The sequence below is a fragment of the Protomyctophum bolini genome, assembly GCF_963924005.1.
Source record: "Protomyctophum bolini genome assembly, chromosome: 1".
In the NCBI taxonomy this organism is placed as follows: Eukaryota; Metazoa; Chordata; class Actinopteri; order Myctophiformes; family Myctophidae; genus Protomyctophum; species Protomyctophum bolini.
Genome location: NC_137862.1, coordinates 19,190,809 through 19,211,389, shown reverse-complemented (window position 1 = coordinate 19,211,389; position 20,581 = coordinate 19,190,809). Strand labels below are relative to the sequence as shown.

The following is a 20,581-nucleotide window of genomic DNA, read 5'->3' as shown; positions in this document are numbered from 1 at the left end:
AAAATGTACAAGTTAGCGTTCTCTTGTATCATACCATACTACTTTTTTCCACCACGGAGTAACCTCACATCAGACTATCCAACAGGACAGTCAAGACAGGCTGTGTCGGTAGGCCAATCACAGGCAGGCACCATGCCTATGCTCGGACACAAACGGAATTCACGCTTTGAGCATCCATGTCTTGGCCTTCTCTCATGTCTGATTTGCACACTCACCTCATCCCATGCAGGGCATTCCAGGCAAGGGCCACCCAGGCCTCCAGATCCTGTCGCCTTGAAGCAGTCCACGCCAGGAGATATTTGAAGTCCTCGACGACCTCAAGCACCAAACCAGATGGACCCTTACATACCCCGAAGACCATCCCAAATGGACCCTTACGTACCTCAAAGGCAATCCCAAATGGACTCTTACACACCTCCATCATCGATCCAAATGGACCCTTACAGGTCTGTATCTGTCTGAGTTATGGGGGTCTGTGGCCTAATGCATATTTTTTATTTTGTTTTGTAAATTAATGTCCTTGATCATACTACAGCGTTCCACAAAAGTGTCAAAAGTAACAGATCCACAAGCTTGAAAGGCGGCACGAAGCAACCCATTTCTTTGTTTTACTTACTGTTTTACTATCTGCTGCATTTGCCCTTTTTGAACTTGAATCCTGAAAAATACCAGTTTTGGACATAATGAGTTTTCCACCCGACAGAGTAGATGAGATAAGAAACAGCCGTGACTCAGGTGGTAGAGTGGCAGCTTGTGAATGAATGGGAAGGCTCCTGGTTCGATCCCCAGGCTTTGGCCTTAATTGAACATATGGGTGAATGCAATGCAAAGTGCTTTGGAGAGATGTGCTTTATACAGTAAAATGCACCATTTACCATTTAGAATGAAACAGAAGAGGTTGCAGATAAGAAACAATAAGCCAAGACATAAGAATTAAGAAGATTCATTTGAGGTGTGGTGGGCATAGCTCAGTGGGTAGAGAGGCCATTTGGGAAACAGAATGTCCCCAGGTTCACCTCCTATCCCCCTTTATGTGTTATAAAGTTCCTGAGCAAGGCAGTTAAGCCCTAACTGCTCCCCATGGGCACTGTATTGATGGCCATAGCCCACTGCCCCATAATAGTTAAAATGTGTAAATGCAGAGTATAGATTTCACATTATGTGACAAAAAATAAATAAATAATAGTTCCCCACTCAGAAGTGGGGAACTATTATTATTACTATTATTATTTTGTCAGTCTTTGGCCATCGTGAATGGAAGTGTCCTGACAGAAAATGTGTGAACTTTAGACGTGCAAAGATCAAAAAATATGCTAGGCTTAGGCTATGTAACAGAGTTATATGTAAGGAAATAAGTGGACGTGGTTTTCTGGACCCACTGAAAAATCTGCCATTCATTTTTCCCACAGAGATTTACACAAATATGTATATCAATTATTTTAAGCCTAGAATCAAGCCACCCAGGATCCTGTTGAATCATGACCATAAAAAAGAACAATGAAAACTGCTAAACAAAGGGTATTTATTAAATGTAGTATATCAATCATATCATTAATTAGGCCTTTTGTTTCTCACATTCACCAGGATCCTGGATGGCTTGATTCTTGGCTTCAAATAAAAAAACATTTGTGTAAATCTCTGCCTATCATTACTCACCCTATTTTCTTTTCTTAATTTTTTTTGGTCACATTACTAAGCTATTAATTATGATGACATGGAGTCTGAAAGAGTTTCATTTCGTCTGTCGGGTGAGTAATCGATAGGAAAGCTAAAAGTAATTTTGGGGTGAACTATCCCCAAGTACAGTACAAGAGTAAATGTACTTGTGTTTTGCTACTTTTGTGTGACACTATGATGACTGTGGAGCATTCATTCATGAAAAACATTTTAAAAGTTTAAATCATGGAGATGCAAGTTTTCTTCCTGACACTACAGCAACAAAATATTCATGAGCCCAGTGGGTGGATCCTCATTTGCATTTGGCCTCCACACGACTGTATGCTATGTTTATAAGATTTATGGCTGCCATTTAATCGCAAATCATACATAGTGTAAAGTGATCTAATCTCCTTATGGATATGGAGGCATACCGTACAGGCCAGGATGCAGTAGGTTAAGACGAGTAGCAAAGCACAAAAAACCATCACAACAAAGTAAAATGGAGGCAATGAATGTGATTTATTGACGGCCGTTGCGATATATCATGCAATGTCTGGCTTTGCAGTTGTGGAAAGTAACTTTACTCAAGTAAACTCCACTACAACTCAGAGGCAAATATGCTACTAGTTACTTTGTATATTTAGATTATTATTACAAAACACATTAACCACAGCCCTATATAGTATAATACTAACAGGTCGTGCATATTGCCCCAGGCAGATTCAATCTGGCCCCTCTCAATTGTGTGAGGACTGTGGGAGGCCGAAATGGTGACCGACCAACCGGATTCGTCTGGAACCAGACTATAACCAACCAGAGCCTAGGATTCAAATATGGGGCGGGACATTGCAAAAAAATAAGACTAATATCTATTCAGTGATATTGGTATCACTACGCGAGGCTAATGAAGTATTGTTACCTTTGGTACTTTTGATGCCACTACTTTTGTACTTTTACTCAAATACAATTTGAATACTGGACTTTTACTTGTAACACAGTATTTCTACATTGTGGTAAAAGTAAAAGAGTACGTAGCCAGCCTACTGTACTTCTTCCATCACTGTCCCTCTGTGTATAAGCTATGCTCCGTCGTAGGGCGGTACCGCGCCATCGGAAAAAGCTGATATGCAAGCTCACAGTGTGCCACATCCATGACCCGCTGGAGCTTGTAGATCAGCTTTTTCTCTCTCTCTCTGTGTGTGTGTGTGTGTGTGTGTGTGTGAGAGAGAGAGATGTACGTTGGATTATGAAGGGCTCAGGACAGATTAGGTAATTATAGCCACCTGCTGTCTAAGCGTAGAGAGAGACAGAGTGAGAGAGAGAGATAGAGAGAGAGTGTGTGTGTGTGTGTGTGTGTGTGTGTGTGTGTGTGTGTGCGTGCGTGTGGTCATGTGGTGCTGCATGAGGTGAAGGGAGGCGGGATTTGCTTCGCAGATGGTTTGCCATGTGCAACCTGACAACCTTTCACTGTACCAGAACAGCTCACAAACACCGTTCAACTTCATCCCTCACACACACACAGGGAAGCAAGAATCACTGCATGTGTGTGTGTGTGTGTGTGTGTGTGTGTGTGTGTGTGTGTGTGTGTGTGTGTGTGTGTGTGTGTGTGTGTGTGTGTGTGTGTGTGTGTGTGTGTGTGTGTGTGTGTGTGTGTGTGTGTGTGTGTGTGTGTGTGTGTGTGTGTGTGTGTGTGTGTGTGTGTGTGTGTGTGCGTGCATTTAGGCAGGGCAGAGTATATAGTTCATTTCAGCCATGACACATTTACACCAGACAGACAGACAGACAGCGCAGCTACACCTTAGCCCACATGCAGCCGCGGACAGACAGCTGGTGGATGGAAATAAGCTCGGACTCGGAGGAGAGCGTTTACGTGAATCTGTCCGTCGCGTCAGTCAGCTTCTTCTGTCCGCGGCTGTGTGCTAAGGTGTAGCTGAGCTGAGACAGATATTTATCACGGAACTTCTAGGAGTGAACCATGCAGAGGGATTATGAGACGCAAAAGTAGCACAAGCCAAAGGCCTAAATACAAAGCACAAACACCTGTTGCAAAAAGACATTTGGATGCAATTAAACATAGGTATTCATGCGTTGAGAGAATAGAAACAACAAAAAGAGAATTAAATTACAGCGCAGCACAAGAGACATGAAAGGCGTTTCTGCTTTGATTTGAAAGATCTGAGCGTTGTCTAGCCCAAGTGAGGACATTCTCTACAGGAGACACAATGTTCCAGTTATTCTTCAATAAGCAATAACTTCAATAACTAGAACAATTGGTCTCATTCCTACACAGTAGCTCATTAACCCGTTGAAAGATTGTGAAAGATTTGAACCACTGTTGCAAAAATAGCAGATTTACAATCTCATATAGCCCATCACTTTGTAGATCTGATATTTTGGGGAAATTGTGAAAAATTGTTTTTGGCCCCGGGCGTTTAAAAGGAACCAGGCGGCTAGTTGCAGCAGCCTTTTTTGTTGCACTGACCTGCACCATTCCATTATTCAATGACCACACCCAAATTGAACTGAAAAACTGCAAATTATAGCTTGGGCGGACCCAAATTAGACAAAACCTGAGACATTTTTAGAATTGGACTTGGGGCTTAATGGGTTAAAACAACTGTGGCCTAGCTCCCTATAATTACGTAAGCTGCGTTCTTCAAAATAATACATAACATCCCCTCCTGTCATAATTTCAACATCCTAACATTCTCTGTTCCAAGTTTCCAGAGTTATTTCTTTTCTTTCTATTAATCCAGAGTAGCTTCCCAGCTAGAGAAATGCTTGCTTCCACGTTGTGACATCATTGACATTTTTCTGCTCCGTTTCTATTCTCCGGCCAACTTATCCGACAATATAACATCTCATTTCATTGTTACGCAGACGACACTCAACTCTACCTCCCCCTGAAACCCAATGACCACTCCACACTCACCAACTTAAATAACGGCCTTACTGACATCAAATGTTGGATGGCACACTGAATGACAGCAAGTTTGAGGTCCACCTGATTCCACTACTCAAATCCAAAACAATCTCGGCACCCTCTCCACTTCTGTCAAACCCCATGCCAAAAATAGTACTAGGAGTATCATTAACAAATGAATGCAAAAGTCAAATCCAGTTTCTTTCACCTCCGTTCCATCTCCAAAATCAAACCATTTCTTTCCACACGACCTTGAAATTGTCATGGTCATGTCAGCCACTCCCACATTCCATTCCATCTCGCAGTCCTTGCCACACAACTGCTCACACTCCCTCATTAGCCCAACAGTGCCATGCCCCTTTCACACCTGAGGACATTTCTCCAATCATCCTGCTCCCTATAAGACTGGACTCATTCCACAAACACACTGCCAGTAGGCTACTACTTTCTGTTCCTGTAATGTTCCTTGCAGTAACTTCTGTCAGCTCCTCGTGCCTTGTATTTTGGACCTTACTGCATTTCGCATTGAAAGGTTTGCTTTTGGACTTGGTTTTGTATTTTTGAATGGTTTAGTACTTTGCCTTTGGAATGTGTTTCCTTTTTGGACTTCCTGAGTTTTTGCTATTTTGCAGTTACTACTTTTGTTTGTAAGCTTTACTGACTTCATAAATACTTTTTGAACTTATCTGCTTGTGGCTCTGCACTTGGGTTCTATCCTCTGCCTACCGTGACAGAAATAGTCATCCACGCACTAATATCATCCCGGTTAGACTACTGTAATGCCCTCTACACTGGGATTAGTCAGTCATCCCTGTCCCGTCTACAACTCCTGACCGGCACCAGGAGGAGAGATCACATCCCTGTCCTGGCCTCTCTCCACTGGCTGCCGGTCCGGTTCAGAATCCAGTTCAAAACCCTCCTGTCCTACATCACCGACCTCCTATCCTATCCCCCGTCTACCAGGACCCTCAGGTCAGCAGATAGGGGTCTCTTAGGGGTTCCGCACACAAAAAAGAGGCTCAGGGGCGACCGCGCCTTTGCTGTCGCAGCCCCCACACTGTGGAACAGCATTCCCCTCGCCGTTAGGTCTGCGCCCTCCGTTGAGTGAGTCTTTTAAAGGACCTATAACATAAAATTCAACTTTTTCAATTTCTTTTGTGTTTTTGGGGCTCCCATGTGTGTTTTTTATCCCCACAAATAACCAATTTTGAACAATCAGGCCTTCATGTCATATGGGTGTTTTAATGGAAATTGCTCTCAGAAACAGCTCGACTGATTTTGGCCTCATCGTGATGTCATCAATGTCACCCTACTTTGTATAATTCCTCCTTTTCTTCAGTCTTCAGTTGCAAATTTGCATTTCCACTTTGTTTACAATGTCCACCATTGTTGATTTTCCAAGCTGGCATGGAATGGAAACAAGCCTGGTTTTATCTAGCATGAGTATTATAATGACTCAAATATTAAATAATCTGCATATCAGCACCCTCTCCACCTCAGGACAGTGTGGTACTGCAGCTAAAACTGCTTTCAAAGTCCAGAAATAATTGACAAGGCTGGTTATATCAGAGTGGTGATTGAGGCTCAAACCATTAGAAATAACTTTGAGGGACATAGACAATATGATTATTAAATATTAAAAGCAGTTTTAAAATGCATGTTATTTGCGCTTTAAATCACAACTTAAAAGATTTTTATATTCACAAGCCTTTGCATCACCGACATGATCTTGCACTTTTCCTTTTAGATGACTTTGTCCTATTTGCCTGGTGTTCTATTATTGACGTCTTCTGCATTGTATTGTATTGTATTGTATTCCACTATATTCTGCCTTGTGAAGCACTTTGGTACAATGAGAGTTGTTTTTAAATGTGCTATAATAAATCAATTTGATTTGATTATAGGCACGATCTCTAGCTGCGTTTTTCTCGGATCAGATTGCTCGATCAGATTGAAGTGATTATACAGAACGTCGATGTGCTCAATTAAAAATCCCTGCAACCTTGCGGTTACTATATTAGCGGTTCTGACGAAGAGTAGTAACTGGCGTCCGCCCCGAAAATGACCGATTACTACTTCCTGTTCACAGGTTGACTTTTCTGGTGTTTCAACTAAAAACTCAGTAATACTATACTCCCATGTAACAACTTATTTATTTGCCTTCATAGGTTTTGATTCTTTGAATATTTTATTGACAATTTACACTTCTAGGGTAGGCTATGCCGTTATTTATTTGCCTTCATAGATATTGGCAGGGTACGCCATTTTCGTGTGCCATAACCATTCACTGAACAGTACTATACTCCCATGTGACTTATTATTATTTGCCTTCAGGTTTTGATTCATTGAATATTTTCTGTGTGTGTGTGTGTGTGTGTGTGTGTGTGTGTGTGTGTGTGTGTGTGTGTGTGTGTGTGTGTGTGTGTGTGTGTGTGTGTGTGTGTGTGTGTGTGTGAGACATACAGACATAGCAGAGGTCAGAGGTCACCATATTCTTTTCACTTACAGTACTACCTCATGGATACATATACAATTAGGCTGGCCAGTTGAAACACTTTTCATCAGTATAGTCTTTCTAAGTATTCCCATGCAATATAACCTATACACTGTATGGTACTTTGAAATGCAATGCAACCACAAGGTTACAGCAATTTGAGTTGTTTCAAAACAACAAAGTCCTAAGACTTTATTGTTCCATTGTGGTTCCTCTCACAAGCAAGTTAATAAGTTAAAACACTGTACAGTACAAAAATGAGAAAAGACAAAGAAAAGCGATCTGTGTCCCTAGACAAATGACCTTTAACAAGCTTGCTTTAGTCTGCAGCTTAAAAGACCTCAGATTGGTTGTCAGTTTGACACTGCATAGTTTCAAGGTTGTTCCACTGTGTAGATGTAAAAAGGCACATACAGTATATCTTCTACACTGGCTCTGGTGAAATTATTGTGCCTTAGCCGATTGCATAAACAAAGTTGCTCCGGTGTAATTGATTTTGTTATGAGATAAGCTGACAGCTTGTAGAGCAGAATTAGAATTACAATGCCTTAGTTGTCAATATGGTGTTTTATATTATTTGTCATCTTTTCATAATGTGTCAGAAACTAGCTGCTGTGTTCAATATTTGGATTAGCTCAGTGTAAGACTGTAAGTGAACTGTGGCAGTGTAGCAGTGATCGATGTGTTTTTGGTCTGATAAGCAGTGGTTCTTATTTGGATGAAATCGACCGGTTAGTTTTTAAGTATTTGTTGGTTGCTAATTACTCATCTGTTGTAGACCTGTGTTCAGCCCTTAAAATGATGCTTTTAATTCAACTTAAACAGATATTATTGAAACATATATAAGCCCTATTAATGTAGACTGCTATTATAGTAGGGCAGTGAGGGAAAAAGTACTCAGTAAAAGTATCAATGCAATGTAGAAATACTCAGTAAAAGTATTGAAAATGTACTTAGTGCATACTGTAAGTATTGGTATCTTAAATTACTAAATTAAAAGTACTCGGAATGCAGAATGTCCCACAAGTTAAAAAAAAAAAACGTTTGAAAATAGCAGACACAAGCTCACATTATGTGTCATCGTGACAGTACTTAAATGTATAGTTAGTACTTTACACCACTGGAGTAGGGTTAGCGCATGTTCATTCACTTGCTGAAATAATTAAAGTAAGCATTCCTGTGGTACCAAGCAGCTCTCACATTTATAATTGGAATGTTTGGTTAATCTTGCAGATCTATTGAGTTGTTGGCAATAGTGACACTTATATTTCTCGGTGATGTGTTGTTTGTTTGTGGATTGACTTTGAGAATAGTCCTGGTATACTTAACTCACACTGTTGAGCATCGAAAGGCGTTGTCGAGACGTTGTGAAGTTTCTCTAACATCCAAGCTGGAAGGACAGATATTGTGATTGTGAATGCATCATACAGTAGGCTATTATCATAATACACTAGCAATCTAGCATAGCCCCATTATAGAGCGTCGCAGTCCCGCCCCCTAGAGGGACCCGGAAAATAAATCCCTGTTCATTTTCCTCATAGACTTTTCAGAAAGTATTGATTTAAAGACGTTTACGCCATGAACAAAGCCAACTCTTGTCGTGACAAATCATGACAACAAACACAATTTTTCGGGCTGAACAAATAATTAGAAAGAAGAAGAAAACGGCAGGTTTAAACACTTTTTTTGTTGTTTTTCTTCTTTGTAATTATTTGTTTGGTCCAAAATATTGTGTTTGTTGTCATGATTTGTCACGACAAGTGTTGGCTTCGTACGACGCTTATAAGGTCTTTAAATAAATACGTTTTGAAATGTCTATGGGAAAAATGCATTGGAAACTATTTCCTGGGCCTGGCGTCGTCATGAAAGGGGGCGGGACTGCGACGCTCTATAGCATCCTGAAAGTGCAAAATAGTCCATCACTGTAAAATCTCAAGAATGAGACGGTTTAGTTAAATTTTTATTTATAATGAACCCTAACCACATAGGCTATCTACCATATTTTAGTTAGTTACTTATTAGTTAGTTAGTTGGTTAGTTAGCCACTTGAGATCGGCTATTTTAGGTATAAAGAGAATTGGTGTACAAAGGGGGGAAAACGGTGCAGTTGCAACTCAGGCCTGTTTCACTAAAGACTTTACTTGTTTTGTTTTGTTTTTTTAATTTATTTTTTCTTTTTTTAGTACGAATTAAGTGCCAGTGTGCAATATCAGGATATCGTCTCTGTTGGGTGGAAACATCATATGTCCAAAAAATTCAAAAGCATCAAAAGTAGCAGAGTGACAAGCTTGAAACATGGTGCGAAGCAACACATTTTGAGCTTCGTGGTGAAGTTCTAACTAGTATGACTGTATGAGTAGTGCATTGATTTACGATATGATAGGCTATAGTACTTTATTGTCAGTTCACACTGAAATTTGTCTTTTGACCCAACAGCCATGTATTCAGAACTCATGCACACATTTGACATACATGTAGCACAAAGAACAAAACAATATAGGCCTATACATAAAGACATGAAGACAAGAGCAATGTCCACGCCTAGATCACATGGCTACTACCAGTAAGACGCGCAAACGCAGGAAGCGAACGCAGCTGAGACCCTGCAGATCATGTCTGTCTGTCTGTCTGTCTGTGTGTCTGTCCCGCTGTTACTGTATATGTGGACCTGGCCCCTTTTGTGCCCATATATGGAGCTGAGTAGACCTGGCCCCTTTTGTGCCCATATATGGAGCTGAGTGATTGCTAATGCAACACACTCCATATTTGGATAGCGGGACAGACACACAGACACACAGACACACAGACAGACATGATCTGCTAGGTCTCATAGTAAGTGCTCACTGCATTCGCAACAACTCCTGATTAAACCTCAAAGTCGACTGGTGGACAAAGTATGCTGGGACACCATATCTCCTTCCTGATGGTAGAAACCTATTCTCCATGCAACACATGGCTAGTGTTTACGGGGAAAAGGAAACACCAAAAATGTTACTATGTTTCTGCCCGACAGTGACACTATGTATAGTTTCATTATATAGATATTCCACTGTTACGTTCTTAGCTTATGCATGTTTCATGATAAATGCTTTTTATATATGTGATGTATTCCCATGCTTTTTTGTTCTTGCTTAATGTAAATCACTCTGGATTAAATGCCTAAATTGTAAATTGACAATACATTTCCTTTCAGAGTGGCCGTACTGTTACTACTGTACATACATTCCTGTAGGGAGGATTAGACTGACACAGGCCGCTACAGTATAAGGAACGCTTTCACTCACTGCTCTAGCTGTTCCTAAGTATAGCAGGTGTGACTCCGCCTTCCTGTGGGAGTCTGCTGTCAGTGCCACAGGTCAGCTCACCTTCAGCCCACTTATCAGAGAGCTTCTACATGGAATATGTATCTTGCTTTGGATAAACTGCTTCTTTTGAGATATCCAAGTTTATTCATTCAGTTGTTAACAGATTGTTAACGTTGCCTCATCTAGGGAATAAAATAGCTTTTCAAACTGTTTTTTGGATATATTGCACCAAAGCCCATGGCTGAGTGAGTAGTTTCTCTTCGCCAAATATAATATTGATTCAAAGCAGCAGCATAGAAAAACCTTTGGTAAGTGAAGATTTAGAAGCCTCCAGTAACATTGAGTCTGTGTCATTCTGTGTTGTTCCTCCTGTGAATGATCAGAAGGCTTTTCTGAAGAGATGGTTCACTGTTGGGTGGAAGAGCTCAATCCACCGAGTGGTTTCATAGTAAGAGATGCCAGACGTCTGGCATAAACCTTGTATCTCCGTGATTTCATAAAGTCATGCCCTTAAAGATACTGTAGCTGAAGTACAGTCATGCCCTTAAAGATAGCTGAAGTACAAACAGATTATTTCCCCCCCATTTCATTAAAGGTTTCAGACATACAGTGCAAGTTTTCCACCTGACAGTGACGCTATGATGTGTTCTGAGTTGATATGACGACACATGGCTCATGGCTGATTTGTTTATATGATGTGGAAAAAAGTTATTTTGGAGTGGTGCCTGATATTTACAATGCCTTTGGAATGTAAACACAAATAATTGTTTGGTGTCTGTACTTTGTATTGATTCATCAGCAAGGTTACCTTTGTTTCTGATTTGATTTATTGTTTCAGCATGTGCCCGTTTTATCTTTTATCTTTTATGTAATTCCAAGTTTGTAGCTGTATTTGAAGGATTCAGATTCTTGCACACTGGCTGCTGCTACAGTTTCACTGCAATCAATAGACTTGAGAACATCTGGTGATTTACAGTGTGCACGCACGCACGCGCGCGCACGCACACACACACACACACACACACACACACACACACACATACACATATACCGTATATATATTTTAGCATCACAATAAGTAGCCAAAGTAAGTACTCATTTTGCAGAATGTCCATTTTTGAATCATATACAGTATCATCATGCTATGTTATAATTACTAGCCCTTACCCGTTGTGAGATATTTGCCCCCTCTTGTGGCCGTGGGGGGTACTGCGCCCGGGCGCTTTGCCCATCGTGTGGTGATGTAAAAACTATATTTGTACAGTAAATATGACAGTTGCGTCTGTAAAAAGTAGCCTAGCCGGTTTCTGGGAGCGTGCAGGTTTTTTTTGGCATGGAGAGATGTGTGCTAATAGTGTGGCTCGGTCGGAGATAGACCACAGACGGATAAACGGGGGTAAACGTTCACTAATAAATTGATTATTAATCATTAATGTGTCAAATGGGAAAAAAGTCTCCGTTAAGACCTCCATATAATTATGGTCCATGCCTGTGTGAAAAGGGAGTGATTCGTGCAGTTAATGATGAGATAACGCGCTGTCAGTGACATTCAGATATTCAGACAGACAGACATTCAGACATTCGCTGAATTATAGTATGATGATTGACCATGAAACATTAAAGCCTTATGTTATACTTTGACTTTTCTAAAATAGCTGATCTACAATCAGACCTGGTAGATCTGCTATTTTTTAAATATGTTTGACTCAACTAATGAATCTGAGGTGTGGTGTATATTTTAAGTACTAGTACTTGAGTAGGCCTATATATTGTACTTCATGGTTTCTTCACACCACTCTGCTTGAAGGGATGTTCAGAGAACTGTGTATGAAGCCAGTAATCCTTTGGCTGTGAATGCGTAACAGTTGGCTTGGCAAGTGGTGCTGAGTGCTGACACCTTGACACTTGATGGTGTGCCCCCGTGTTGTTACATAATGCAATCACTTGTGTGCTTGACTTGCTAATTTTATCCTCTTTACAAGGCTTAAGTCTCATTAGCGCAGGAGCACAATGTTTCAGTCAGCAAGGCCTGATGGACTTAGTTGCCCCCCCCCCCCCCCCCCCACACACACACACACACACTTCCCCCCCATTCCCTCGCTCCCTTGTTTATGTAGTAATAAGAGGATACTAAATAAATAATCTAAAAAACATTTGCGCGCCCTTTGAAGTAAGTCCATTAGGATTGTCTCGTGTCCAACACCATCCTTTAATTAGCATTTTCTATTTGTCTTCCATTAAAGATGATTGCAGAATAACAAAAAGCTCAATGGTTGATCCCGGGGGGAGCAGTGACTCAGGAGATACTAAAACGAAACAAAATGTTCCTGTTTTGATCTCTGGCTAACACCTGGCTGCATTTCAAAGTATCCTTGAGCAAGATATACTGAACCCTAACCCTACTCCCGATGAGCAGGTTGGTGCCTTGCATGGGTAAATGTAACAGACATCGTAAAACACTTTGAGACACAGCCAGACAGATATCACTGTAGCAGATGGACTGCTAGACCTGTGTTGATTCCAAGGGAAATTTAGTTGTCATAGCAGCACCACAGGGATAGAACAAAGATACTGTATCGGTAGAGTCGTCGAGAATAAGTGATGCAAGGCTGCAGACTAGCTGACACAGTTGTGAGGACTGCTGGATCACTGCCCTCCACTCCCTCCTTATCCAGCATCATCATTGATCAGGGTCCGGAGCTCTGCAGTGAGCTAGCAACACTAGCTCTGCTGCCCCGCCACAGTTATGCGCCCCTTCCACACAGCTGTGCTTTGGCTTGGCTTCAACCGTGTCTGTTTGCTTGCCACCAGTTCGGCTGCCTGGCACAGTGTCAGCCTCATTGATTGAGTACTTTATTGAGGATTTTTAAAGGTACAGCCTACAGGCAGTACAACAACAACGCTAAATAGATTAGACAAAAAGCCAGAGGCTTAATTGTTTCCGTCGTGTTCCATTAACCATTAAACATTCAACAATTGGACAGTGCAACAAAAACGACTACACAACAATATAGAAAAGCTCAATAACTCATCTTCGTCTCCCTGACCTTGTCCATGAACAGCAGGAGGCCAACTTAAAGGTCCATGTTTCTGATGTGGTCCTATTCTGATAATAATATAAAAGACAACATAAACATCTAACTATAAATGTCCCACGTCTCTGTCTGCGTGCGTGCGCGTGTGTGTGTGTACGGTTGTAATGCACGTAACTCGAGAACCGTTTGCCCCACCGACTTCAAATTAAAAACATGCGTTCCACACCCCCGCAGGGAGTTCAGTGCCCGTTATCGAGTCGGTCGGACCCACGGTTGTCCAGAACCACCACAAAAGGCTCTGGTCAGGCTCTGCCAGTGGGCCTAAAGGCTACATAGTCTGGATTTTCGGTGGTGAGGTGACCACCGAACTACAACATGACGTCACGAGCCGCGGTGAAGAGCAAACCACCGCCACCGCTCCAGCCCTTCTCTCTGTTTTTACTCACCACCGCTCAATGTTATTTCAGCTCCGGTGGTCAGCTCACCACCGGAGCGGTGGTCACCTCATCACCGAAAATCCAGACTATGAATAGGCCTTAATGAGGCCAAGTCCCCTCACCAAGTCCCATCACCTCACCCCTTCCAATCTCTGCCTCAGCCAATTGATTGCCATGGCAACCCAACACCTGACAATTGATTACTTCAGTCCACTTTTAACAGTCAGTTTTCCCTCTTCAGACACAGGCAGACAGGCAGATACAGAGATCTCCATGTGGGACACAGACAGACAGTTAAAACGGGTGCTATGACAAGTTGACAACAGGTATTATTATATATATATATATATATCGTTCTCAAGTAGGCCGGTGGCCGACGGCACGTACAGGTCTAGTAAAGGTAATTTAACATCCAACCTGGCCCTCTGCGCCTGGGCTGACCAGGTATAGCGCAGTGCTTCCCAAACTGGGGGTTGCGACACCATTTGCTTATGATTAGCTTAATGTGCAACATTCCCCAGGTTAAATCACCGCCTGGAAAGTTTGGGAACCCTTGACATAGCATATATGAGCCACTAGTAGATAGAGATACAGGCAAAGGTAAAGGATTCGAGACAATATGGGTGGCACTCAACTGTATCACAGGTGTCATGATGACATGGTGAAGGTACAGGAACACAGGACATGGGGGGTTACATGGGCATTCCTGGGTTAAGTAATCACTAACCACACAGAGGATTTAAAAGGTTGTGGATCTTTAGGGCAAAGAGTCTTTAAGCCACGAAGTCTGACGCTGACCACAACAAACCTGCTGGTGTTGGGTTGCTTCAGCAACGTCATGATGAGAAGCACAGGTGGAGGAGGAGGGCACATGAGGGGAAACCAGGCTCTAGACTAGAATCTGTCACAACTCACAATTGCCCAGAAGCCTTAGTTTTCACTGATTCACTGAAAAAAATCTTCCAACCACTTTTTGTTAAAGCATAACATTGCTGTTGGACAGAAACCGTGTATAACCATATTTCACCTTTTTATGTTTTTCCCCCTAAATGAATGTCCTACTACTTTGTCACATATCAGTGTCATAGAGAAGTAGCAACATGTAGCAAATTGATGACAATTAAGTAGGCCTTCAACTGTGTTGGTCTTTATCTCAACGAGACAAAAACTGAATACGTATATATGCAAATCCAACAATAACCACGTTATCAAAACACTCAACAACACTCCTTTGAAACAGGTTGACGACTACAAGTATTTGGGTTTATAGCCTATAGTATCTTCTAAGGACTTTCAAACTAGGAAGGGTATGGCCTGATCAGCCTGCAATGACATGCATAAGATCTGATCATCCCAGCTTAGTAAGAGGTTCAAAGTAAAAGTATTTAGGACGAGACATTTCAACGAAATTAGAGAAACGGCTGGATGGCACTTACACCTGCCTTCTAATGAGAGCACAAAATCTCTTTTGGAAGAGCCACCCATCGACTTCTCTAATATATGGCAACCTTCCCCGTGTTTCTTCACTAGTCCGATCCAGAAGAACAGTTTGCTGGCCACTGTTACAGAGCTGATCATGAGGATACAGTATATTTTATTTCCCTTCTTCTCTGGAATCCTACTGTCGTTCCCTGATGTCATCGCTAGGGACACATGCATCAGTAAGCAGGAACTGGGGAGTCTGGCGTGGCATTGTGAAATCCATGATCTCTACGGCGTTCGAAAAATGATGATGATGATGAGCAAGTAGAAAGATGATTTGAAAATGGTGGACCCTGATGTAAAGAAGTCTTGTGCTTTTCATGGTTTCGTCCACAAAGTAGCAGCTTTTGTATTGACTTGTGCTTTCGTTTTAAATCGTTAGTCCGTGACGCCCTGTGACACGTGTCCAGATATGAAGATCACGATACTGATATCAAATCCTGGATACATGGAGAAGACTGGATCATCACCTAGATCTGTATATATGGAGTCGGCCATACATCTGACCTCAAACCCTTAGGTCTCCATAGAGCTGACTTGTTCTGACATTCCATATGTTGATCGTTCCCCACCTTCCTCTTTGATGTCTCCCTTTTGACTGATACTTGGCAACTGCAATTGTCCATTCAAACTCTAGACGGGCCTGCCCCAAAAGTGTTACTTGCGCGAGCAGAGCGGGGCGCGAGTACTGATTTCGGCTGCGCATGTTGGTGACACCCTTGGCCAATCAGGGATTGTGAATTTTTGGTGGTCCTTCGGCCAATCTGGGATTTTGAATTTTTGGTGGTCCCCTCGGCCAATCAGGGATTGTGTATTTTTGGTGGTATCGCTGATTGGCCAATCCAATCAGGGAATGTGTCTTTTTACTGGCGTCGCTTGGCCAATCAAAGCGCAAGTTGGCAGCCTGCTGCGTATGTCGGTGGCCCCCTCGACCGATTGGATTGGCGCCGTATGTTGGTGGCGTCGCTTGTATATAAATATTGGCATATGGGAGGTAGATGAACTAATACAATGGTTTGAGAATGAGGGAAAACAACAAATATCTAAAGACTTCGGAACAGTCAATGAAAGCAACAGAGTTTTCATTAAATATTATAGAAGGAAATAGATCAAAGGAAACCTTTTTTATGGTTTTATGGTAAGAATTATTGGTTTTCAAAGAGAAGTGTCTTGATATCATAGGCCTATCGTGAAACTTAAAGAATATAGTTCACTTGTAAGAATATAGTTCGTAAATTAGAAGCTAAGAACTACTATTGTAATATAAAATACATATTAAAGATTTAATTAAAAATACAAGACACAATTATGCAAGATCAAGAACAATTGGTAATTTGAGAAGCTGTTAGAGTATTCTAAAAAGTATCTGATAGATTTGAAAAATGGATTAATATCAGAAATCCTGTAATGTAATGGAAATAGAGAATTATAATAATATAATTAAAATTACAACCTTTGTTTTAGAATTACAACGCCTGACTCTAAGTTAATTGATAGTTTGAAATTGTTATAAGTTATTATATGTTATAAATGTTATTATCTTTTTACGTTCCTATTAGCCTACTTTAGCCTAACTATTGATTTTGTCAGTTTAATAGTGTTTTTATTTTAGAATTAATGTCTGTTTTTGACATCTGATGTTAGCACTATGACATCAGATTGAATCGGTTTTGACTGGTTTTGATTGGTTTATGGGTTTCATCATTTCAACTTGACAAGAGTCACAGATAAATTGCGTGCTCTGCTCGCACACAAGTAGGCCATTCATGGTCAACTTGTGTGCTAAGCTCAAGTTGGCAGCTCCTCAGAGTGCATTTCTAGTTAGTGCAGCCATGCCTGGCAGCCGGCGAAAATTGAGGCCTGGCCCTACCTGGGCCTTCATCAAACCCTGTACACTCAAGACACGCTCCAGCGGTGGCCTAAGGGTTAGAGGAGCGCCCTTGTTGCGCTGGTTCGATTCCCCGCGAACACAGCTGAAGTGCCCTTGAGCAAGGCACTAAACCCCCAACTGCTCCCCCTGGAGCTGCTTAGTGGCTAACAGTATAAGACTGTGGTTGTACTGGTCAGCTCCCAGGTTTTAGTGTGTGTGTGTGTGTGTGTGTGTGTGTGTGTGTGTGTGTGTGTGTTTCTATGTGCAGGGCGTTGCTGAAAATGAGCACCTGTGCTCAGCTACTTCCCTGGGTAAATAAAGAATGAAACCAAAAAATATATATATATGGCCAGTACAGAATTCATTCCATATGTTGATCCTGACCCCCCATGCCAAAGCGCCAGTGCTCGCCCAGCAGTCTGCTATCCATCACCCAGGCGGATGTGTGCATGTGACCTCACCCTTTAGGGCGTCTTACTGGTACATATTGAACCAAGCTAAGTATCAACAAGAGCTTGTGACTGAATAATAACTACATGGATCCATATTTTTTTCATTTCCATAATGAAAATGGAAGTAACAGTTGTTTACATGCATACAAGGTATTGTGACAATAATACACAAGTGGATCACAGCAGGTTATGTCTGAATTTCTGAAAGCTATTTTCTTAATGAACACACTGTGTTGAAAGGACCATAGGCTACCATTGTTACAGTTTTTCACGATTGTAAACACACGTTTTTACAACCTAACAGCATTCTCAAAACTGCACACACAAAACTGAAAACGTCACACACAAAATGCTGACACTTCATTTCCATGATGACAATTTGCCATCAAATCTCTTAACTGTTCCCAAAATGGAACTCGTGTTTTCATTTGGTACACACAGCCATATTTTCAAATTACACACACATACCATTCATTGAGTACACTATAAGCATTTGCTGCACACTACCAAGCATTTACAGCACAATGAAGTGCAAAATTGAAAACACAATCATAGAAATGGAACACACATGAATGACAATGACCCTGGAGAACGAGCCATTTCTCCTTTTGTAAAATGACTCTGTGCACTTTGTAGCCCTGTACTTTTTCATAGTCAAACATAAAACGGCACACAAATATGCAGCCAAAATTTATTTTATTTTATTTTTTACTGTAAACCAGCCTGCTCAAACTCCCTATACCTCCTCCTTGTCCTCCTCTCCCTCCTCCTCCTCCTCTGTGTCCACCTACTCCTCTCGAAGCAGAGGGTAAGAGTGAGATGATGATGAGGTCCTCCTCCTCATCTCACTCTTACCCCTCTCCTTCTCTGGTTGTCGATCTCTTCAAGGTTCTCCATTGTTCACCAAACAAAACAGAGGCTCTCAAGTCCCTTTTATGGAATACCGGACTTCTCGCCTCGGCGAGTGGACTTCACCTTTGGCGAGTGACCTTCCCCTTTTGCCGAGAAGGCTTTACTTTCCGAGGCGAGTCGCCAAGACCAATCGCCCCAGAAAGTGAAGCCTTCTCGGCAAAAGGGGAAGACCACTCGACCCTGAGCATGCTCATTTAGTCATTTCCATTGCGCTCCAATTCCAAGGCGCACCGAGGAGTTTGCACATAAAGTGCGTTATTTCTTGCATTTTGCAGCTCCGAAATCGGGGACTCACAGAAAGACAGTGGAGAGAGGACGCAATGCCGCCAGCCCGCGCACGCACGCACGCGCACACACACACACACACACACACACACACAGATCTACACAATGTATGCCTATCATAGACTGAGATGCCTATACGTGCATTGTGCAAAGACGAAGCACAAATAAATCCAATAGCCTTGTGAGGCGCGCAGCGAAAAGTTGATAAATGCGATGTTTTACTGCTTCGTGTTCGTGTGTGTGTGTGTGTGTGTGTGTGTGTGTGTGTGTGTGTGTGTGTGTGTGAAGAAGCCTTTCTAACCAAAGTGCTGAAGTATCAGCAGCTAACGCAGACCATCTCACATGCTAGGCTACAGATGTAAACTTTTAGTTTTTATCTTTGGCAATGATACAATCTAAAAAGTAACTATAGGCTAATTGAGTTTTCAAATAAATACATGTGGCGTAAAACTGCTTGCAGCTAACACTGCAAGTAGGCTATAATTTATTCCATGAAGTTACTTGTAGTTTTAGACCCATGCTTTTAATTGCTAAATAAAAAAATGCTGTATGTTTACATTACCTTAGGTACCTTTTTACCCCTAAATGCATGGCTTGAATCAGCCGTGCACTGATGTGAAAGAGTCAAAACCTTATCAACAGAAACTCAGGGGAAAAAATACCTTAGACCTGTGTTATGATCCTTCCACTTTTAAGAAGATCACACCAGGATTTGTATTACACTATGTCTTCACATTCAATATTTGAGCTGTTCTTCTAACAACAATGTCATGGATTGATCAAATTATAGAAACGACGGATTTCACCGCGACACGCATGGATGTCATGGATTGATAAAATTATATAAAAGACGGATTTAGCACAGTAGCTAGCAAAGGCTGCAGTTGCTGAAAGTGAAGAAAACACTAGCCAAAAAGTGAAGACCAGTCGCCAAAAGGTGAAGACATTTCGCCCCGGGCCCAGTGGTCTTCCCCTCGGGGCGAATGGACTTCCCCTTTTGGCGAGTCGCCAAGACCAATCGCCCAGACTGCTCGCCAAGGGCGAGTGGTCTTGCTACCCTTTTATGCTGCAGTCCTGATTGCAAATTTCTCACCAGACCTGAATTTTTATAGATTATAGAGTAGTTTCTGCTTACAAATCCAATGCTGTGTTGAAAAATGTACCGCAAATTTGATGCCGTCAATAAGAAAACGTTGCCTTTAATAAATCCTAACAGTTTTTTTTTGTGTTGCTTGTTTCAGTGCCGACAACAAGATGCACAAGCAGGTGGAGGTGAGGATGCATGAGAGCCACATGGAGCCCATGCCCATGGAGGAGAAAAAATCAAAGGGAGCGTGTGGAGGACTGTGTCAAAAGATCATGAACAACATGGTCCTCACTCTGACCATCCTAGGTACGGTTACATGGTCCATATGTCAGCTCTGGACGAAGTACTCACATTTTGTTGCTTTTGGGCAGAAGCCACAAAAGTATTAAAAATAACAGATTTGTAACATGACTTATGATATTATACTAGTTTAAAAAGCAGGTGGCTTGAGCACATCCAGTTCCTTGCTGGTGCTGGACAAAATAGATGTACATACAGAGAGACACGACGTTTCGGCCGTGAAATTAAATGGTGTTAACAAAATAAACACTGTTGGAGCAAAGACTGTCCAACAGTCTCCTTCTCTGTTATTATATTATACCTAATTTTGTAAAGAAATGGTTTAACTGCTATACTGTAG

The 20,581-nt window shown here is 41.7% G+C and overlaps 1 protein-coding gene across 1 annotated transcript in view; it reads left to right on the top strand.

The window, feature by feature from the left end:
* The first annotated feature begins 273 nt into the window (after window positions 1-273).
* LOC308317503 (excitatory amino acid transporter 2-like) overlaps window positions 274-20,581 on the top strand; it is a 42,964-nt gene continuing 22,656 nt past the window's right edge. The window contains exons 1-2 of the mRNA XM_080766565.1: window positions 274-446; window positions 20,096-20,247. Of these exons, the coding sequence (XP_080622691.1) occupies window positions 334-446; window positions 20,096-20,247 (265 nt within the window). The 5' untranslated portion in view covers window positions 274-333. The remainder of the gene's footprint in view (window positions 447-20,095; window positions 20,248-20,581) is intronic.